Source organism: Brassica napus, chromosome A6, assembly GCF_020379485.1.
Source record: "Brassica napus cultivar Da-Ae chromosome A6, Da-Ae, whole genome shotgun sequence".
NCBI lineage: Eukaryota > Viridiplantae > Streptophyta > Magnoliopsida > Brassicales > Brassicaceae > Brassica > Brassica napus.
This window is the reverse complement of record NC_063439.1, coordinates 12,744,710-12,768,216: the sequence shown is the minus strand read 5'-3', so window position 1 is coordinate 12,768,216 and position 23,507 is coordinate 12,744,710. Positions and strand designations below refer to the sequence as shown.

Genomic DNA, 23,507 nt, shown 5'->3' with positions numbered 1-23,507 from the left:
ACAACCCGACCTCTTATTTGAGAGAGTATAAATCACTCCTTAGGATAATTTGAGTGGTATCATCAATCAAGATTATAGAGATATAGAGTACTAAGTATATATATGGATATTCTAGAACACAATCAATTAGAATAGTCGATCAACTTTCGTATATTTAGACTATCTATCGCCGGATTTAGGACCTCAACTATCGCTTGTTGGTCCTGAGAAAGTGTCGACCGAGTCCAGCAATGAGGTGTCGATCGATACACCTTTCATCACGTCGATCGATGCAACTAGTGAGTTGTTAATCGATGTTCCTTCCAAGGAGCATTACGAATGGGTTTGAACGTGTTCACTAGGTTAACTAAATCAGCTTCCACTTGTTTCTAGCAATCCTAGCACAACCTAAACTATTTCAGACAATGAACCAATCTTCTGAATGCGCCCTAATGTCTATAGGCAAGGTCCTAGTTAGCTATTTTAGAACACATACAATAAGAAAAGTCTAGTTGATTAATATCCTAACACTTAGCAATTCTATATTTTGGGATGATTCCTCATGATTATCTGAACCCTAAATCTAACAAGATGAACTACTCAGACATGACTAAGCAATTCATGACAATAGAATAAGTAAATTGGATAAATAGAATAGAATAAAGAAACTGTAGTTCCAACAAAAAATCTGAAGGAGTTCTTGGATCTTCTCTCCAAACCTAAGACTCTAAGTATTTTGCTATATGAAAAGTAGAAAGTATGAAAGCGTGCATTGCCTAAAACAATGGCAGAGGATATAAATATTAGGTTAAAACTCGTCAGGGGTAATCTGGTAATTCTAATGGGACTTGGGCTTTAAGTTGGCTGCAACCCAATCTGGTTTAGTGTATGTCGATCGATTGTTGCCTTCGCCCATCGATCGATGGCCAACTTCGGGTCTTTATCATTTTATCTCCAAAATGCACCAAAATCACTACTTTCTTCCAAATCACTCCAAAACCTGAAAACATATTAGAAAGACTCCAAAACAACTCTAATGTATTGGAAAACACCTATATATCATGGTTAAAAATGGGTAAAATCCATAGTATATCACACCTCCAGACTTACTCTTTTGCTTGTCCTCAAGTAAAACAACAAGCAGTCTCTTTGGAAGCGGTGTGAAAACTGCAGGGACTCACATAATTTAAGAACTTACTATCATCGCTTCAACTATATTGCAACCACATCAAATCAATCTTAACTTAGAAGTACTGTTTATGCAATATCCTAGTATAGCAACCAATTTCTTTCATCCAACAACTTAACTAATCATGTTTGACTAACCCCTCTACTAACCTCATTTAATACATAAAAACAAAAGATGTAAGCTTTACCTTGGAAGTATCGATCACTGAACACATGGAATCAACTTAAACAAGTATCTGGAGTTGCAGGTAACCTTTTCTGATTTCCCTCTCTCTTCTCTCTTCTCTGAATCCGTTTTTTTTGGGCAAAGTTGTACGCGAATAGTGGGGTCATCGATGTTGTATCTATCCCTCGCTTCCAAATAATGTATGATCATTCCTTTAAATTAGAATCATGGGGTCATAGGTAATGTATCTACCCCCACTTCATCTCAGAAAATCATCTCAATCTTTTATAAATAAGGATCCCATAGAGAGGTGGAAGGAAAATCAGTGACACTAAGTCTAATACCTTACAGACTTGCAGGAGGACTCCAATCCAATGTATTCCAAGCCCCAAGACAAGCAAGTTAAACTCAATTAAGTTGGAGGTAGCTTTGGTTCTTCCAAACATTCTCAGCAAGTGTGAATAACTGGTAGGCTGATCCACTTTAGCATCTATAGTACAATCTGCAGTCAATAAATATAAGAATGGTGCTAAAGAGTGGTTAGATGAGTAAGGAAAATTGTAGAAGTTCATTGTCCCTTTCTTGACTCATTAAAACTTTATAAAAACATTTTTAAAACTCATATATAAATAATATTAGTAAACCTCCCCCCAAACTTAAATTACACTGTCACCAGCGAATATCTAGCCGGAGTTTGGTGAGAATATAAATCATAAGTACTAAATGTAACAAGGAGAACGGTATACCTGATCGCTGATGTCGATGTCGATCGACACAGGAATGCGTCTATCGATCGGTGCTGGTGTCGTGATGTCGATCTTGGCTCATCGGTCGATGACAAGTAACCTCTCCTTGGTTCTCTTTTTTGGTTTTTCTGGGTTTCTATTTTTTTAGACCTGCAATAAGGTAAAAACAAAATTAAATAACATAGAATAAATAAAGCTATATGAAATACCTAATAGTGAATTGTCTCCCACTCAGGGCTTTGTTATAGTCATTTAGCTTACTTTGGAGATTGTTTTTGGCTAGTAATGATCAAAGTGAGCACTTGGTCGTATGCAAGTGTCCACTTCATCTTTGCTCATCTGGAACCAAGTGCCAATGAAGCTTCTTATGGACTCATCTCCTCTGGACCATTGATTCTTCAATCTTTCTCTAGCAACCTCACTTGCATGCATCCTATGCTAAAGATTCCTAATGTTGCGCTGTTGCATTCCAATTCTGGCATATGTTGTTTCTGAGATGTCCTTCAGCTCATGGTAGACATCTTCTTTCAGCAAGTATTGAAAGAAAGTGATCTCATCAAGCTTATCATGTAGTGACTTCTCGGTAACTAGCATGCTTCATCTTGTTGTGTAGTCGTCGTCGATCGATGGTCGAGTCCTTCTGTCGATCGATGGTGCCGGTTCTGCTTGAAAATCAAGTTGTCTCTGAATCATAACCATCTCCTGTTGCAGAGCATCCGGGCGTGTGGTCAGGAAGTCTACACCATCACGTAGTGGGTAATAAACACCATCTAGCCGATAGGTGAATGATTGTAGCCTATCTTTGAATGGTGCTAGTCCTTCGTCGATCGATGTTTGGATGCTAGCGTCGATCGATGGTCAAGTGTGAGCATCGATCGATTTCGATCTGCCTTTGCCGACTTCATGTTGTTTTTGAAGCATGGCTAGGTTTTGCTTCATCGCATACATGCATGTGGTCAACCAATTGATACTGTTGTCGAACACGTAGTAGATGTCATCGAGCCTCTTTGAATGAAAATCATCTGGAGTTCTGATAACTCCGTAGATTTCATTTAATAGCTCATCAATCTCTGCTTTGTTGTAGTTGTTCTGCTCTGGCGCGGCCAAACCGTCGATCGATGACAAGGGTCTTCTGTCGATCTATGGTAAAATAGCAGATTCTTTCTTCAGTTGACAAAAGAGGTCGGATCCGTGCATGGGACATTGAGGATACTATCATCCATTCCTCGTGCTCGTCCTGCTGAATCTTTGAAAAAAAAACCAAATTCATCAGGATTTAGATCATAATCATTATTATTATTCAAATGTTCTTTGAATAGATGTTTGTAATGGATAAAGATCGATGGGTTGTTGCTGCTGTTGATCGTTGGCGGGTGAAGGCTGAGACAGATTCCTGATCAATAGGTTAGGGCAAAGGGTGTTGCCTTTGCTCCTCTATGGTTTTGGGTTTTGACGTCGATCGATGGCGTAGGCTTGCTGTCGATCGATGTTGACGTTACATCTGCAGACGATGTATGGAGAAGTCCTCTATCACCCATGGCAAGACCATGGCACTCAATGTTCTTCTCTTTGTGGTAGTCCTCGTCATACTCATCATATCTCGTCTCAGGTAGTTCAGTGTTCACTGCAAAACTCTCATGAAAGCTCTCCTCTGCCCAACTACCAAAAGAATAATTTTTTTGTCTGCTGATCGTGTCACTGTAGTGGTAATCAATCGCTGTCTGAGGCTGTGTAGCAACGTCAAAGCGTGGATAGCAGTGTGATGGCAAAGTGAAAGTCTCATTCGCGGGATTGATGTCTATCGATTCTCTGGACATGTTATCGATCGGTAGATGAATGTCAATGTCGATTGATGGTGGAGTCCCGCTATCAATCGATCCTGAATACTCGGTTTCGTATTCATCATCATACTTGCAGTGGCATGCTGCAACGAATCATGTGGTAACCCCAGTGTCGGACGTTTGTGGTCTCATAACTCTGGATCATAGTGAACATCAGGATTTATCAGTGTCAGACACAACTGATTTGTCTGCATGTTGCAAACTGCTCCTACAGTGGCCATGAAAGCTCTCCCAAGCAGTTGAGAATGATTTTTGTTTTGCTTGTTTTCCAGGACATGGAAGTCAACTGGAACTAGTGTGTTTCCAATCTGCACCTCAAGGTCTCTGATGATTCCTCCTGAGTTCTTCGTAAAATGATCGACAAAAGTGAATGAATCATGTGAACATTCTATCTTCAGACCCAGATGGTCTATCATTACCTTGGGTAGTATGCTGACTGATGAACTTGTGTCACACATTGCACATGGAAATTCAATACCCTTAACCAAGAAAGGTACTGCAAATTTCCCATGATCACTCTTCTTCTTCAGTGTAATCATCTACTTCATCTTCTCTCTGATCTGGTCGAAGATCCTATGTATGTTCTGCTCAGTTTCCTTGGTTTCCCTGAAGAACATTCACAGCTTGTGGGTAAAGTAAGCCTCCTCGAATGGCTTGTCCAAGAGTATCCGGAGAACTCTTTTGGTAAAGCTGTCCATCTCCTTCTCTTTAACTCTTCGCTTGAGATACTTAGGAACCTTTTCCTTTCTTTTCCTCAAAGTTCTCCTCTCAGAAATCTTATCAACTTGCATTGGCTCTACTGCATCATCTGAAAGCTGTTCGAAGTCATCTGACATATATGTGATTAGTTTATCAGTGCTTCATTAAAAGCACTTAGAAACCTACATCAACTTATAAGGTTTTCAATATATATAAAACTAATCACATATCCAATTGAATTTTTAAAATTTTCTAAGATTCTAAAATCTAATCCTAAAAATATAAACAATACTACAACATCTATTATCAAACCCTAAACCAAGGACAAGCATGACTTGCAATCTATATTCAGTCATCTATGTTGAAAACAATTCAATTCTAGCAAATCATAATTTTAATTTTTAAAATTTACATGTCTTCATAAAAATATTTTTATAAATCTTATAAATTGTTTTTTAAATTAAATATATAAAAACTTCACTAAGATGAGAAGTTTCTCCATTGTTATAAGGGGGCCCTTGTTATAATTGTAAAAGTAATTATATGTTTTTTTGTTATAAGGAAATGGTTTTACTACTACTTTCTTTTTAATTACTTTGCATTTGATTGAATTTAAAATATATTTTTACACTTAAAATTAAATTTAGATCAATTTTTGACAAATCTCTGAATTGATGTAACAGGTGCAATTGGCACACGTTATCTTGGGATTGTTCGAAGTGCAAGGGTGTGTGTTGCTGTTCTACAAGACAAGTGGAGTGTAAGGGGGGAAGAGGAGTCGTCATTTCCAAGAGCTTCACACCAAAATTCAAGCAAAACATGTCTCTGATCAGCGGTTGGGAGATGAAAAATTCTTTTGGAGGCATGATACTGAAGTTTATAAGGATTACTTCTTTGCTACAAGAACATGGGAACAAATACGTTGTAAGAAAGCAGAAGTGAACCAGAGTTGTTGTGTGTAGTTCAACCAAGGCATTCCTAGATTTACTTTTATTATTTGGTTTGCAATTGAGAATAGGCTCTTTACTAGCGATCGAATGAGGCAATGGAGGATTACGCAAGGATGCGTCATGTGTGATGAAAAGGATGAGACTCGTGATCACATGTTTTTCGCGTGTCCCTATTCATACACTATCTAGGACAGAGTTGCAGATAAACTCATAGAAAGGAGAATCAACCCAGATTGGTCAGATATACTAAGTTTTGTTCGTGAAGGAGCATCTACTCAAATAGATCAGATTCTCATAGACCTACTTTTCAAGTGGTGATTTATCATGTCTGACATGAAAGAAATCTAAGAAGGCATCAGCAAGGGCAGAAGTAAACATGACAGATGATCAGTATAGTTAATAATGTAGTCATGAATAGGATCTCTTTTTGGGTTACAAGGCAAATTACAGACTTGAAAGACTTCTAAGAAGATGGTTTGAGGTCTTTGAGTAAGTATAGAATTGTTCCTAAAAATATCTCCTTTCTTCCTATAAATTGATATACATAACCTTATTTTTTTCTAAAATGGCATTATTTATCAATTCTCCTTGATGATGATCAATAAATTCAAAATTTCATTAAAAAAAAAAAGAGAACTTTTTAAAAAAATTGATTGTTCACATGGTCCAGGTATGCAGGTGCAGATATGCTTTGAGCCGGCTTGCCAGGCTTCTATTTTATACACGTTGAGAAAAGATAAAAGTTAGCTATTTTGCTTCTAATAACACATTATTCGAGGACAGGCTTATTTTAACAGAATAAAAGAAAACAAGCTTCCCACATCCGAAAAGTGAAAACGACAAGTAAATACGAAAAAATCAATTTCAAAAATGGCGAATCCACTCAGAAGATCAGCAAGAAACAAAATAAAAAAGAGAGAAAGTTATGAATGTTTGTGTGTAGAGTTAGATGTAGAAGTGGAATCGGCACTGGGAATGCTATCATCCTCTTCCTCGCATTGTTTCAATAATTCTTGGAACGATGGATCATAAGCCACGACTCTTCTCAAACACTTTGCTGCTTCCTCTCTCCTTCCTTCGTTGAAAATAGCACTGCGTACACACAAAGCTATCAAACAGAGAGTTCTGTCTCGAAGAAAAGCTTTTCTTTTATTTTCTTTTTTTTTACCTTGAGTAGAGCACCAATGCGTCTAAGTAATGAGCTTTGCTCTTGGGATCATCAGGCTCTTCCATGTTCGCTACTCTTTCAAGGTGTGTAATTCCCTCTGATGTCTTCCCCTGAAGCCATGAATGTTATTTTGAGTTTCTTCACATCAACGTATACATCCAATGATAGATGAAAAGCAAGCGGCCAGTGAATGATGTACCTGGCGTATATTGGAGACACCTGCCCATTGTGATGCAACAATCAAAAGATCGACTTCTTCAACTTCTGTTGGACAGGCATCAATCAGCTGGGAACAAACAGAAGTACCTCATATTAATACATTTTCTTATAAAATGTATGTAAGAATGAGATCAAAGAGCATCAACTCACACCTTTGAAGCAGCCCGCTCTAAGTATTTTGCAGCTTCAGCAAACTGTTCTTTCTGATATAAAGCCTGACCAAGAATAACCATAGCTTGAAGATATTCAGGATCTTTTTCTAATGCCAATCTGAAAAAAAGAAACACACAAGAAGAGTCACATCGAAAACCACAACTAGGCCTCACAAGAAATCATAGCTGGGCATACTTACCTTAATAGAGGAATTGATTTTTCCTTTTGCCCTCCAGATAAGTATTTGGCAGAAAGCTGTTGTAAAAACATGTTAACAATAGAAACAAAGATGTGGAAGGCTTAACTATTATTAGAATATCCCACTCCACGACATTGACTTACAGCAACCAGCTCCTTAGGGGTTAAATCATGCCCCGAGATCATGCGTCCTTTCGAAGATGGATCAGTGAGTTTTGCTTCTTCTATATTTGTTAGTATAGGGTTTCCGGCCTCTTTCTGCACAGTGTCATCTCCTTGTAGACCCAACTTAGCACTTACAACAGGATGTTTGATGATTGATTGCTGCACACCCAATACACTAAATGAGAGATCCAAAGTGGTAACTAAATACTATAAATGGGAAAGTAGAGGTGTTGCCAACAGAGACTGGAACCATTATAAACAAAGAAAGAAAATCAGATAGTATTGCTCATAAGAGATGGATTTAAAGGCTGAGGAGTTCCTCCTAGGTTAATTTTTGTGTACCCTAAACCAGCTTAAGACAAGTTCCCCTAGACAGAGTTTACTAAACTTTGTACTGATTACTTATACTATGTCAGTAGATTAGGGCCACCAAACCCTTAGATCCTTAAGTAAAATGCCACGTCATTCCTCCCTATCTTTTCATTCGGTTTTTAGTTTACATGAATTCAAAACTAAGAACATCCTCAGTAATACTTGTTCTGCTCCATTTTCACGAAATTATTAATCTAATTCGAGACAGAAAGTATTGAGCCCCTCGCTTTTTTTTTCAATCTATTTTTGGTCCAAAGAAATACTGTCCCGATTGATAAAAACACAATTTCTCGATAGATACCATCAACAAGTCAAACTGATTTAGTAGATCTTAGAATGGAATCATTAGAACAAACCTGAGCTATGCTGAATGATAAATTGGTAGACCAGTAAAGCAGACTTCCCTGAGAAGTAATTGTGAAACAAAATAAGAAGAAATACAAATTTTGAACCGTTAGAAAGAATGGAGTGAAAAGGGTTCCAGAGAGTTGTAAGAACTTGAGCAGTAGCTATTAAACAAAACTGACCCAGACGCTACGTTAAAAATGGAAATTACACATGACAAGTATAGTTCGAACAACTAATTTTTAAGAGTTTTACAAAAGTGATAAGAGTCTAAGTGAATGGGAGTTTTGAATTTTAAGAGAACTCAGTTGGAGATATTAAGGTGAAACCGTATCAAAATACAGTAACGAACCGAAAACAGGAATAAAGAGCAAATGTCAGAAAGATTAATATACCTGGGGCATTTGGAATGCAAGGAAATAAAGAGCAAATGTCAAAAAGTTCAAAAATATCTTGTAAGTCTGCAGAAGAAAACAGAAACACCAATCAAATGTCAAACGAAACACTTGATCTTCCTTTATCGGGAGCAATTGGGTATTTAACTTGGTGCCAGGATGGTTACTTGTCAGACCAAAAAGTCCAACAAAATGTATATGTTCATATACAGCATTCCTATTATTAAATTGCAGTACAGAGGACGACGAGGACTCACTTTTGCTAATTGCGCAAATTTATCAACTTTGTGAACTGAAGAAGCTGAAAAAGTGATCTGCAAGAAAATGTATATATATATTTCAAACAAGCTAGGATCCAGATGATTGAATAAAAGAAGAAACAAGAGTAAATAATACCTGAGTGTTGGTGTAATGCAAACCAGCAATCAAAAAGGGGAAAAGTGGACCATAAAGACCGTTTGGAATTTCAGTCAAATTCTGGAACCATAAAGCCCCACCCTGCAACAAAGGACTCAACGGCATATTAAACCGCTCACCAAATGACAAAGTCCTAGAGTAAACAATACCTACCGTATCAAAGCCAGGATGATGATCAAGTGACATTCTTCTAATGCTAGTTATCCACAAGAAAAAACATGAGATCTGCAGGAACAACAAGGAGGAGAGGAGTAAGCCGCTGCCTATAATTTATCTCCCCACTCAAAGAAGTACATTTACAGTCCTTCCAGAAGCAGTACTGTTTACATCCACAAGGAGGGATTAAGGCATCATCATCACCTGGATGGAGAAATAAGCAGGAATCCAAAAGAAGGAAGGGCAGCCGAGAGCTTTCCTTTCAGACCGAAAGAGCATCAACTGTTGTACAACACTCCTTCCTGAACCCTTTGGAGGCCAAAAAGGCGGTACTAGAAAACAAGTATCAAACTGTTAGCAAACAAGATATGAAGTGAACACACACCACCAATGCTCTAATAAAATGCTCACACTTGGGTAAGAAGTGTGAAATGGTTTTTGTTTGCTTCCGCTGCAAAATGAGGATAGGAAGCAAAGCCGTTCTGAAAGCCACCGTAGACGTAGCAATCACGACCCACCTGGCAATTCCATCTGAGTGAAGTTAACTAGAAACGATCTTTCAAGAAAAGCTATGTCTTACTTACCAGGGCAACCCAGTGAGGTCGTGGTATGAATCAAGCAGCGAGATCACATGTCGGGTCAATATATCATGGCTAGCCGCAGTAGCTCCGATCATTTCCTGCCCCAAGTCTAATCCACTGCCCAGGTCCGTGGGACTGGAAAACAGCCGCGATTGGAAAAGACCAAGCGCCATCGAAGGTGCCGAGGAGACATGGTGAGGAGGAGAGAGAGAAGAGGAACAAGAGTGGCGTGAACGGCTGAGGTGAGAGAGTAAAACCCTTCGATATGCCATTCCCAGTGACTGGATGTGAATATGTGATGTGATTTGGTATCACAAACTTTGGTTCCTATTTCGGGTTGTGAAATTGTTTCTTTTCCTCAAATCAGTTATGTACAACTAACCAGACTGAATCAATTGCTGTAGTAGTCTTACTTTGGAAAAAAAAAATTCTCACATGCTCCTCTCTTTTTTCTTTTTTTTTTAATTTAATATTTATTTAAATCATGAAAATTATTAAAAGATCTACACGCGAAATCTAGTTATTTATAAAATTATCCGGCGGATAATCCAAACCCAAACTATACCCACCCGTTAAATTTGGATCCAAATATATAAATCTAGACACAACTAAGTCTTTTTAAGTTTTACTCATTCTTTTTATTTCTTCAATGAAACAAATCAAACTTATTTTCTTTCATCTTTTTATCACATAAGAAAGAATAATCATCAAATAAAAGACGAATCGAATTTTTCTCCAGAAAAAAAATAACGAAATAACAAACCACAAATTATCTATCGAAAGAGAAGAAAAACGAACCAAGAATGGTATAACTTAGTAAAACTTTGTGAATTTTATGATGATGATTTAATTTGATAGTTACATTTTTCTATGAAGTGCTGCTTTCAAAAAAACGAAAATGACACCATCCGACTTCTGATGGTAGAGACATAGAACAAAGTGAGAAGGATGGTGGTTTAGGTAGTGGAGAGATGAAAATAGAGTGTAGATAAAAGTGTAGGAGATCAAAGCGGTAGAAGTGATAGTGGAAAAATATCGTGAGAATCAGCGAAGCGAGAAAGAAGCAATGAAGAAAAAATCAACCATTGGCAACCAATACAAGTGACAAAGAAAAAAAAAATCAATCATTCTCAACCAATACAAATTTTTGTAACTTGGTAACTTGGTAAGAACTTTGTTATTTATATTTGTGTAACTCGGTAAAACTTTGCGAAAGTTTTCCATTTTTGTTTGTCACTTTGTAGATCTTGAGATTACTTTGTTTTGTCGGTAAAAATTTGTCATAGTTTCATATTTCTGTTTGTGTAAATTTGTTAAAACTTGAAAAACTTTACATTCCATTAATGTGATACAAGTTTTGATTAGTTATACATCCAAATTCTGTAACTACTAGAAATAAGACATCATAGAACTATCATTATTTTCCTTCCACTATAGGGTTTCTCAGTCTTCATAGTAGCCTTAAGAAGTAGAACTTCTTCTTCTAACACACTAACTTTGTTGTTTGTGTTTATGATTAATTGTACAACCAAACCAATACCTACATTGTCTCTATCTCGAATAACAACATCTTCCACTGACTCAGTCACCTTAAGATGTCGTTATGCTTCTTCAATTTCTTCTTAGATTTTACTAACAATGAAATATAACTCAAATTCAGCTTCTTTGTACATGGATTTATGGTCATCTTTCTGCATATCCTATCCGCTAGCATACAAGCTACATGCGTTTGGAATCCATTCATAACTATCTCCAGCTTTATTATAGTATCTTTCATGATCAAAATGTATGTTTGTGAAAGAACTCGTCGTCTCCTGTAAAAATCAAAATGATTAACAATCAAGTTAAAATAAGCTGCACGGTTTAGCCATAAAATTTTACCAAATTATACATTTTTACCAATATAATTATACCAAGGTATACAATTTATCCAGTAAAATTTTCACCTTGTTATACAGTTTTGCTAGTAAAATTTTACTTAGTTATATAGGTTGTACGATTATAGTAATACATAACTATACATAGTTATACTATTTCGTTCATACCAAGTTTTACTAGGTTTTCTAATTTTTTAAATCAAAATACTAATCTATTATGATTTCTTATGATTATACCAGTGTTTTTAATTATCCAAATAGATCGAGACCGATGTTCAATTAGTTAATTATTAACACGAATTTGAAGTTAAAGTTTCTAATTCTTCACGAATGAATTAATGGAGTAGATGAATGCCAAATTGAATGGAGCTTGAACAAATCTGGATTGAGATCTACAGTGGAGAGAGAAAGGAAGAAGATAGAGTAGGAGAGAGAATGATTTTGATTGGTTTAGCCAAAAATGACACTTTCGACATTAACCATCAATATGAAGAATATCTGTATAAATAAGAGTATGACATAATAAGTAAGAGTATGACATAATGAATTTTGCCTCATTAAGAGCATATGAGCGTTTTACCCAACCAGAGTGGGTAATCAGAATCGGTGGTACTTTTTTTTTCTTTTGATAGAACTCGGTGGTGCTCATTTTATTGGATATAATGAGAAAATTTACAAAATGTTTAAGGGGAAAATTGTTTTTTCATGCAAAAATATGGTAACTATGTACCATTGAACTAATTTCAATTTTATACCATTTCTTTTAATGCTTTTTAGTATTTTTGAAAATAAATTAAATAAATAGTTTTACAAACTTAAAAAAAATTGAAAAATAGTAACTAGTGATGAAATACATATATGAACTTAGTCGTATTTTTTTTAGTTCTAAAATGTTTAAATCATAATTTCAGATTTTGTTCTATATAAAGTAGAATTAGCATTCTACAAAGCAGAAAATGAAATTCATTTTTTTATTAAATCTACTATGTTTAGAATACGTGATCTACATCAGAAGTACTCCGAGATGACTCTGTTGTTGGTTGTCTCATCAGAAGGAGTACATGAAAAGACAGAGAGCAAATGGGTTAGTGATTTGTTCTTGGTCAAACAACGGGTTCTAACTAACAAATAGAAGAAAGCTGTAGAACTTGGAATCTTCCGCTGGGTTACTGGAGTCTCTCCAAAGATGTTCAGATGCTCGTTGACTGAAAGAGGAAAAAAGGTGAAGCGAATTCATCAGTTCTATTTTGTCAGAGAGGTTTGAGCTAGTGGAGAGATGTCTACTTACAGTACTCAAGATTGGTTTGTCTTCGAGGTGGAGATTCAGGAGTTTCAGATGGATTTAGAGTCATCTGTCTTTCGAGTTCAACTTGTGGAAGAGGTGGAGGTGTTTATGGTAGTTTGAAATTTTCTGGAAGAGTGAGAGTTGGGGATCTCGTGTACTCAGGGTTGAAAAACAAAGGGCCAGGGCTTCCAATTGATTCTTGAGGAATCTGAAAGGGAATATCGTTTGATTCGCAATGGTCGTTTGAACCGGTACGTCTGTTCTGAGGAGATTCCGACATGGTTTTGGCTTCTCAGGGATGAACACTGTTTGGCGGAAAGGGTTACGTTTGAATGACCTAATCGACAAGGTGGAGATTTGTGAAGCGGTGTCGTATTATGTCATTGGGCTTTAGCTATCGGAAAAGATTCAGGTTTATGGGCTTTAATCTGATGGAGAAGGCGAAGTGAAACATGGTGTTTTACATAGTTGAGAAGGTTGTTACAAGTGGGACCCGACGAGTTTGTTACAGAGTCGTCTTCTTCGTTTCGGACACAGAGACGAGAAGAAGCAATACAGAGAGAAGAGAGAAAGGAGAGATTACGCGTAGCTGGAAGGAGAAAACGAGATCAAGATCAGAGAGATCTGGTAGTGATCAAAACTCTTTAGGTCGTTGTGCTTTCTACGGTTCATTCTGCAATCTGCCGTCGTCATCGGAGGAACTGGAGGTTGAAAAACTGTCATCTCCGTCGTAGTCACTAATGTAATCTTCTCCGGTCAATTCCTTGTGTATGTGCTTGTAATAGCTGCAGGAAGAACAAAAGGTATCAAGGTTGTGATATCGAACACTTGTAATCTCAACGATTATAGTGAATTCCTAGCTGAGATAGCTCCGGTGAGTATAGCGGGTTCTCCACATCAGAGAAGTGCGGTGAACACCGGGTAAACATCTAGCGTGTGTTGTTCGTTTTGATTGCGTTCTAGATTTCAAGATCGAGATCGATTCGTAGATCATTAGTTAAGCCGTAAAGAACTTGGATCAATATCTTAACAGTAAAAAAAAGTAAATTTCAATTTTTTGTCCGAAATCCAGACAATGTAAATAGTCTTTTTTCAGTACAAATTGAATCCGAGTGACCGAATGCACACTAAACAAATCTTTTACTACTAGACCAACAGCTTATTGGTTTGGTTAAGTCGAATTTATTAAACAAATATGACTTTGAAAGCCTTATCCAATAACTAAAAACATGAGATAAATGACTAACTATGAAACAACATATTATCATTAAACTTAACATATTATTTTTTAAGCAAGAAGCAAATCCATCTGAGATCTATTCTCTTGACCAATAATATCGAGAAAGACCGGATCAACAGTAACAAAACTATCCACGTGCACCCTAAAACTATGGTCCCACCACAAAACCTTAGCCGCTCCTTCGATATCAAGCTTAGCCTCAAGCTTCATCTCCCTCTTCGCCACGTCAGCAAAGAACTTCCGCGCGTGATGCGCAAGCTCCATCCCGTCGAGACGCGCCGGTAACCTAAGAAGCTGACACGATCTCGCCGGCTGCGAACCAGCTTTGACCTCCGCCGTGCCAAGGACCGTGCCGTCGTATAGAATCGACATCGTTGTGGAGGAGTAATGGATGGCTGCGATGTTAGGGTTTGTGACGTGTACGGTGAGCATTAATTCAGCGTCGAGGACTGGGAGGTTGAGTTTGAGTGAGGTTAGGTCTATGGAGATAAGGTGGAAAGTTGGATCCTTTGGCTTGGCGCTGAGGAGAGAAGTTGCTGCTGCGGCAGATGCTGCTCCGATTAAGGCTGAGCTCCAGCTCCATTTTACCTTTTGGCCCATGGAACCCATCGACAATTACAGTGTATTCCCTTCTGTTTTGAGAAGGAAATCTTCAATAATTTCAATTGCCGATCAGTGTGAAGGATTTATCCAAAATTCCAGACACAGGAGAGCCCTGAAGACATAAATTTTGAAAATACTGAAGTAACCTTTGATTTTTGCCCTGTTGTTGTGTATTGCATGGGTGTTTTTGTCACTAGAAAATATAAATAAAATAAAATTAAGTTTATATGTGTTCAAAAAGAAGAAAAAAAAAGTTAAGTATATATTAGATATCATCTTTAAAATGAGTTAAAATTTATCAAAGTATATATATGTATATACACTTAAAATAAAACTATCAACACTCTTTCTCAGGTGATGCAGTTAGGCGTAGATCTTCATAAGGCATATAGTATTGTCGGTTGTCAAATCATTTATGTAATCTTTCTCATATCGTAATTGTAACATATCGTAATTGTAAGATCTTAATAAATCAGCGTCAAAAAAATAATAAAACTATCAACACAATCTAATCTATTAAAATTGAAGTACAAATTTAGACTAACCCTCAAACTTACACAATATTTACAATCTAATGCCACTGAAAATTAAATAAATCTATATTTAAGTAATGTTTAATAATTTATCTTTTCCAAGTATTAAATAATTTCTTAAAATAGTTACAACCACTAAAGAATACGCCAACAAATAATGTGCATATAATATGACTTTCCCACAAAATCATCTCACTTAAATATCAACACCAACAGCAAATTTATATTTTACCCAAAAAAAACAGCAAAGTTATATACACTTTATGAGTAATTCAACTCACAGAGAAAGATTAACTAACAGCCATTGTTCATAGCAATAGAACAATTTCATTCAAACTTAATTACCCAAACTTAATTACCCAGAACAACATCAAAGTGGTTTTTTACTTTAATCAGCGCCAAAGAAGATTAATCAAAGTTCGTTTTTACGTCCAAAGATAGGGACATACTGACAATTAATTATTAATCATTATTATAACTATAAAATCAATTCTTTTTGTCTATAAAATCTTTACCCCCTCCCCAAAATCTTTACTTTGAAGTCCGAAATCAATTAGATATATTTGCAACTAGTTGTTGTGCCCGCACATGCGGACATAATCTTTTTACTAATAGTTATTAATATATATATTATGATTTAAACATGAGGATAACTTATTTTTAATCATTTTAGTTTTTTCGATTTTTATTTTGGTGTACGTCTCCCTAACACAAAAAGCTATAAAAGTACGAGAATATAAGAGCATAATTACATATCAAATATTCTACATAATAAAGTAAATTAAGAATGTGAATTTTTGGTCTCTCTTAATCTACTTTGTATTTTTGAATCAGAAACATGTATTAAATTACCAAAAAAACACTAAAACACACAAAATACAAGCAAGAACAAAATAAATAAAAAGTAAATAAAAATTAAAGTTCAATGATAATTTAGAAGAATTTTTTTTAAACGAATTGAGAAAATGACAATATTTCATTGGTTTACTTGATCAATATATATACATTGATTTATCTTAATATTTCATAAGTTTACTTTTAATAAAAGAAAAATAGATAATGATAGTTTTATTGTTAAAGTTAAATTATGGTTAATTATATAATGATAAATATAATTATTAATTAAATATATATATATATATATATTAGTCGTTTCATAACATGATTACATATGCAACCCTCTAAACTTAATATCAAAGCATATTTTTCTTATAGATTAAACAATAATTAAACATACACGGGGAATAACTACAGAAGTAATTCAGAATACTTAATTCATAATTCCAAACTCCATGAAACAAAACCGACTTGCTCCTAGTCTTTCAAACTCAAAGAAAGAAAGGAAAATATAGAATTCCAACTAAAAAAAATATCAAAAGTACATAAATATATATGTCAAAAACTATAATCGAGACAATTTAGAATGAATGAGAAAAATGAAACTATAAAATTTTAAAACATCTTACATCATATGAAAATAAGAATTGGTCCTAACTTGTGTAAAATAATTATAATTGTAATTCCAGTTTGAAAATTTGAAATAGTTTTATATTATTTAAATTAATAAATTAATGATTTATGCTAAAAACTAATAAGAATCTCGTGAAATTTAAAATAATTATAATCATATTCCAATTAGAAATTTCGAAATATTTATATTATTCAAATTAATGAATTAATTAGAAAGTTTGAAATATTTATATTATCTAAATTAAGAAACTGATTATTGAATCTAAAAACTAATAAGAATATGACAAATAAGCAAAATTAGCTAAAATCATGGAGAATATGACAAATTAGCAATATCACTTCATAAATAATAGTATAGATAACTCAAGAATCTACTAAATTTGTTCCTAAACTCGATTTCCTCTTCAATTGCGAAACAAACAAGAGTATAATATATATATATAAAGACAAGAGTATAATATATAAACGATGCACACAATATTAAAACTTTCAACTATGAAGTCTTATATTTCCTATTTTTTTTGTTTCACCATAACCATTAAACATGATATTCTCGATATTAAAGGTGGTTAAGATATTTCCTTTATGCTAGGGTTTCGTATCTCCACTATATATTATTTCACATTTAGGACCGACTGGTTCAAACGCAGTGGTTGCGGTTGCGGGTGCGAGAATTTGCGGATGCGGGTGGTTGCGGCTTCAAGTGTTATTAAACATTTTGTATGACTCGCATAACGTTTGAAAATTTTTGCGTTTGCGAAATATTTGTGACTGGTTGATTATAAGATATTACAGCGGTTTAATAATAAATTACCAATATTAACATATTATGACATTATAAAATATAAAAACATACTATTGTAATAAAAATTATCAATATAATATGATTAATAATAATATTATGTTTATTTATTTAATTTTTTAATTAGTTGAAAGTTATAATTTTAATTACATTTTTTGAAGATTTATATTAAACTTTTGAAAGAATATTTTGTTTCGTTATATATATATATATATATATATGTGTGTATATCTTTAAATATGTATGTATATTAATTTTTTAAAATTCTAATGAATGGTTAGTTAGTTTAAAGTTTTTATAAAATAAATTATGATATTATGATATAAAGTTTTTTGTTTATAATATTTCCATTTTAAATTTTTAGTTTTAAAAAATTGAAAAAAATTTGAAAAAAATTAAAAAAAAAATTGAAAAAAAATTAGAATTATTTATCCACCCGCAACCGCAAACTTTGATTTTAAGAGGTTCAGAGCGGTTTGAAACGATTTGTAGTGGTTTGTATGATTGTTTCGAAACGCTGTCAACCGCTACCAACCGCAAAAGCTGCGTTGGTGGGTGGTAGCGGGGAAACCAGTCAAGCCCTTACTCTCATATGAGATACATTCTTTTCCATCACACATCCCACAAACATGTCTAATAAGATTTTTGGTTCGGTTCTTCGGTTTCAGATAAATGTGTCCAGACCTATACACTATCCTACATATAAATTCATATAAGTTTTTATTAGTTTCGAAAATAAGCATGCGCTTTCCAAGCACGGATCAAAATCTAGTTTAAAGTATTACCAAAAGACAAACATCAATTCAAGATGCAAATAAAAAAAATCAAATCAAATATATGTTTTACTGAAAGAATGATTTTTATAAAAGTAATTTCACATTTTAAAATCACAGATCATAAGCTCGTATATATTACTGAAAGATGCAATTCAATGAACGATTCAAATCTCGGTTGCTTCAAACAAATCCTTCTTTTTTTTTGCCTTACAATCATAACATGCAACAATTGTGACATCACATATGTTCGCTTATTTGAAGTTCGGCCGTGGCCCTCAGTCGGTGGTGGCACGTCTTCTTCGTTATGGGATGCTCACAACGTTAAGAAAACTGGTGAATTCATGAGGATTAATATGCTCATTCTTGAATAAAAGGTTCTCTTCTTAATATTCTTTTGTATATATCTTACAATTTTATTCTGTTGATTCTCATATTCTTAGCCACACTTCATGTCAATACCTCTTCATAGCCTAAGGTCCACCAAGGTCCCATTACTGAGCATCAGCTGAACACTTTCAAACATCTGTAGAATCAAAATTCATCAAAAACACAAGGTACAAAGTAATTCTAAGAACATGTAACTTTTGTGAAGGAATCATTTACACAATCTTTTACAGACTTGTTATATCCGAATTACGCGACTCGGCGGAGATTGATTCCTAATCTATCAACATTTCTTGATTCAACACTTGTTGATCAAGTCTCTCAGTTCACTCAGGTATGAAACACCAAAACATTTGTGTTTCTCTCTTAAATTTACAACGTCAAAAGCTCTAGTCCCAAACATAGGTAAAAACCAAGATATATATTAAATATTTTTTTCCTATTTTCTAATATATTATTTTCAGTATTTTATCATCAGAAAATCTTCCAATTCGTGATCTAATAATATTCATGAATGTTTATTTTGTCAACCAAACAACATAAGGAAATATTTCACATCACCACGTCCTACGTTTCCTTTTTATTCTCCAAAGCGTGTGTCACATATCATTCTTCATGTGTAACACATACACACAAACCAAAGCTCCAACACTGCCACAACGTATCAAGCTCTAATTTCTTGAGCTTACATTCTGTTCTTTAAGACTGGATGACTGCTTCTCGGCTTTGAGGATCGCATTATGACAAACAGAATCGCATCTCTGCTGAACAACAACGGACACGGAACTGGAAACCGAAGGACATATTAAATTCCTTTGTGATTACGTCGTTGTCATCGGCTACATAAGCATCCATACCGACCTCAACATCAGCATTTGTATTGACGTCCTCATCAGCGATTACGCCAAGAGAATCCATATTTTCTTGATTCTCTTCATTTCGGCGCAAATTCTCCGAGTATTGGATTAACTCGAGGTATCCAAAGTAGTTTTGCCCTTATTGCAGTCTGATATATCTCAATTAACGCGACAATGTGACTCGGCGAAACAGATCCCTACGAGTCCAATTTGGTAACAACAATCTCCATCTCCTTTGAAGAACATTTGTAGATTCGAAGATATTCTTTTGAAGAACAGAAGAAGATGTGAAGTAGATCAGAAAAAGTATAAATAACTACAGTGGTTGACAATAATGAAGATATAAATAAAGTCAGAGACGATAAAAAGGTATTGGAAGAGGTTACCTTTTGACTAAACAAGAAGCGAAGAAATGAAGTTCCAATGCTCTTATTTATAGGAGAAACAATGCATAAAGTAAAAGGGCAGTACCATTAGGTCTAAAAAATCCCCTGTTCGGAATTACGCTAGGTGCTAGTTGGGCGGTAACTCCGGGCTTAGCAAGTTACAAGAAAATCGAGGATTAAGCAGGACGTACACTCCTAGTTTTTAGACATATTAGGCGAATTTATTTGCCTTCATAAGCAAGCGTTTATTTGTACAAAATACTGTAGTTAATAATTAACGATCTTGCTCAAATAAGGCTACTACATGCACATATATTCATTATGTCTATAATTACAAGCCGTAATCTGTGTGGATATATCTACATATTGATTACATAAATCTTTTTTATTAATTATATGTTTGACGTCTACATATACTAACGTTTACATTACCAAAGCTAGGTAATAATGATGACATCAATAAATCAGATTTTCGATTTGAAACCATTCAAATCCATGAGTCCATATAACTTGCTTCAAGTCATCCCCTATATATTGTCCGAAAAAATTTAAAAGATTGTAATTTTAAATTTGTATTAATTAAAAAAAAATTATTTAGGTGTCACTTAATTAAAATGTCAATTAATTTTATGTGGCAGCATGACAAGAAGTTTAAAATAATGTGTAACTCCAAAATCAATTCGCTAGAGAAACTAATACTAACCTAAACATAAAAGTATATGATAAAAAGTATAAATAAACCAAGCTCGAGATCATATTCGCTGGTCATATCAATAGTTACGTATAAATGAGAGTTTCATTATTAAAATACTTTTAATCATTGTTTAGGAAAATAATCTACCAAGAGCGTGGATCTTCTACTCTAAATATCGACAGTTACGTATAAATGATAGTTCCTTTATTATATATAGATTTCAATACTATTAACTTAATACTTTATGCATAAATATCCAATATAATTGCCTTGAGGTAAAAGAAAAGGGAAAATATGAAAAAAAAATATTTAAGATGCAAAAACTTTGTCAAGGCAAGAACTAAAAATATTTTTTTGGGGAGTTAAGTAAAATTATAGTAAACGCAAATCATATTAGTTAATAGTAATTATAGACGATGTTAACATATAAGCTAATCATATTTAAACAATAAGTAACCATCATCTTTCCAACTAGCAATTAGCCAAAAAACCTGTTTGGTTTAGTACTTTGGAAAAAGAGATCTATTTTTACAAATTATTTTTAGATTTAATTATAAAATACAAAACAAATTGACTATATTACGTACGATTCAGTACAAGAAACATGTTTGCAACCTATCTACGATTTAGTAATTTGAATTAAGGATGTTCAATTCGGTAAAAACTGGACCAACTAAAACCGAACAAAATCGAAATAGAAAAATTAGTTTATTTGGTAACACCACATAAACCGAATATATGTTATTTCTAGAAACTGTGGTATATAAATATGGTTCAGTATATAAACCGATCAAACCATACAAACTGAATAAACTGATTAATTAAAATATAGTAGTATAGTTTTATGAAAATTACATAATATAGTTATATACATGTAGTTTATTTTATTTATATGATCTTGATATTTGAGACGTTAATATGAATAATTGGTTATTCTTAAGTAAAGGCTTTCTTTGACATATATTTGTCTTAAATTTAGTATATTGTTATTTTTTTGTTTTCATCTTATAAATCTATAATAACTAATTTATTTAACAATTATTTTTAATCCCATCCTCCTATACATTAAAAGAGAAGTCACTTTAGTTATTTTTGCTCACATGGCATTAATATAGAGCTTCTCATAAATATTGTTATAATTCTATTTGTCGATTTTTTTGAATTTTATTTTTCATTTATTTTAATCAATCGCTTATGTAGACAAGCCCAAAACTATTGTCGATTCGTTAAGCCCATATATAGCTAGGGGATAATAAATATCGATTTAGTTTAGCCTTGGGCAAGATTTAGAACTAAGACAAATATTAAAAACTTTCCTTATTATTCAAACAGTAAACTTCCGCATGTTGATATCATATTAATTACATTTGCTTAGAAAATATTTTAATGTTTCTAATTAGTAGGGTGGGCGTTCGGGTACCCGTTCGGGTTTGGGTCGGGTATTTTGGATTTTCGAGTATTTCGGTATAGAGGTGTAGAACCTGTTCGGGTATTTCTGTACTTTGGGTCAGGTTCGGGTATTTTTAGTTTGGATTCGGTTATTTCAGATCGGGTTCGGATATTTAGATTTTGAAAAAAAAAAAAAATTATTTCTCAAGTTTCTTATATTTAAAAATATAACTTTCAGTTAACTATTTTTTTTATTTTTAATAGATTGAATGATTAACAGATTTGGACATAAAAATTTAAAACTAAAAAGGCATTATTTTAGTTATTTTTTTAAAAAAATTGGATATAACTTTTTGTTAATTTTTTAAATAAAAAACTTGACATGCATTTTTGGATCGGATTCAGGTGCCACTTCGGATATCGGGTAAAGTGCCCACCCCTACTAATTAGATTGTTTGTTTTTAATAATTTACCTTTCTAATATGGATTACTTGCACAAGTTGAAATCATTAAATATGCAAATAACTTATTGACAAAATTTGTTTTAATAACTTACCTTTCTAATATGGATTACTTGGGCAAGTTGAAATCATTAAATATGCAAATCACTTATTCACAATATGGATTACTTGCACAAGTTGAAATCATTAAATATTATCGATTTAGTTTACCCTTGGGCAATATTTAGAATTAAGACAAATATTAAAAACTTTCCTTATTATTCAAACGGTAAACTTGCGCATGTTGATATCATATTTATTACATTGCTTACAAAATATTTTTGAATGTTTCTAATTAGGTTGTTTGTTTTTAATAACTTACCTTTCTAATATGGATTACTTGCACAAGTTAAAATCATATCATATGCAAATCATTTTATGACAATACACATTTAATATCTTTGTTTAAACGATTTTATTATTTATTGTGCAAAATATTGTGCGTCATTAATATGAGAAATAAATCGACTGTATATATATAGGAGACACCCAAGGTATTAAAATACAAACATTCTCTTTTCATTCTTTAAAATATTATTCACAAATCTCTCCTCTCATACTATTAAGGTATTACGACGATGCTGCTTGTGTGCTAAGAAAAATGTGTTTAGACGCAAAGGCTCCTCATCTTTCATCGACTCTGCCACCCACTTTGCCTTGGAAGTTCAATAAACATGTACAGCCTAATAAAGGACTAACCCGCCAAGGCAATGGAAACTCAGAAGAGCTATGTTGTGTCATTGCTGTTATTCGACAGTATGTTTTCTTAGCATAAATCACCTTTATCTCCTCTATACTTCTATCTGTTAAAATTTTGTTATTACATGACAGTGGCGATCGAACTCTAAAACAGAAGGTGAAACTAAATGTTACAGAGGAGAAACTGTTAAACCTGATGCTGAAGTACAATGGTGGAAAGCCAAGAGCTGAGGTGCGAGAGGCTCCAGTTTTTCTGTCATCCATCTTTTATCAG

General features: G+C 33.9%; 2 protein-coding genes across 2 annotated transcripts; both read right to left on the bottom strand.

Annotated features, from left to right (window-relative positions):
• Window positions 1-6,302: 6,302 nt before the first annotated feature.
• On the bottom strand, window positions 6,303-10,108 carry LOC106347678 (ALBINO3-like protein 3, mitochondrial). Its single transcript, XM_013787264.3, has 14 exons — window positions 9,742-10,108; window positions 9,569-9,675; window positions 9,362-9,489; window positions 9,155-9,226; window positions 8,981-9,082; window positions 8,842-8,898; window positions 8,585-8,650; window positions 8,201-8,248; window positions 7,452-7,631; window positions 7,309-7,364; window positions 7,109-7,226; window positions 6,937-7,023; window positions 6,738-6,847; window positions 6,303-6,661 (listed from the first exon to the last, which is right to left on the bottom strand). The coding sequence occupies exons 1-14, from the start codon at window positions 10,008-10,010 to the stop codon at window positions 6,493-6,495; spliced, it is 1,569 nt and encodes a 522-aa protein (XP_013642718.2). The 5' UTR covers window positions 10,011-10,108; the 3' UTR covers window positions 6,303-6,492.
• A 4,035-nt stretch (window positions 10,109-14,143) lies between these two features.
• On the bottom strand, window positions 14,144-14,965 carry BNAA06G39030D. Its single transcript, XM_013791500.3, has one exon. It carries the CDS (start codon window positions 14,747-14,749, stop codon window positions 14,189-14,191), a length of 561 nt encoding a protein of 186 aa, XP_013646954.1. The 5' UTR covers window positions 14,750-14,965; the 3' UTR covers window positions 14,144-14,188.
• Between the last annotated feature and the right edge of the window lie 8,542 nt (window positions 14,966-23,507).

Excerpts from the sequence above, each read along its gene's own strand:
- LOC106347678 (XM_013787264.3), bottom strand. The coding sequence starts at position 10,010 with ATGGCATATCGAAGGGTTTTACTCTCTCACCTCAGCCGTTCACGCCAC. Across the intron at positions 7,227-7,308 it reads AAATCAATTCCTCTATTAAG|ATTGGCATTAGAAAAAGATC; the intron begins GTAAGTATGCCC and ends TCTTTTTTTCAG. Across the intron at positions 7,024-7,108 it reads TAGAGCGGGCTGCTTCAAAG|CTGATTGATGCCTGTCCAAC; the intron begins GTGTGAGTTGAT and ends GTTTGTTCCCAG.
- BNAA06G39030D (XM_013791500.3), bottom strand. The coding sequence starts at position 14,749 with ATGGGTTCCATGGGCCAAAAGGTAAAATGGAGCTGGAGCTCAGCCTTA.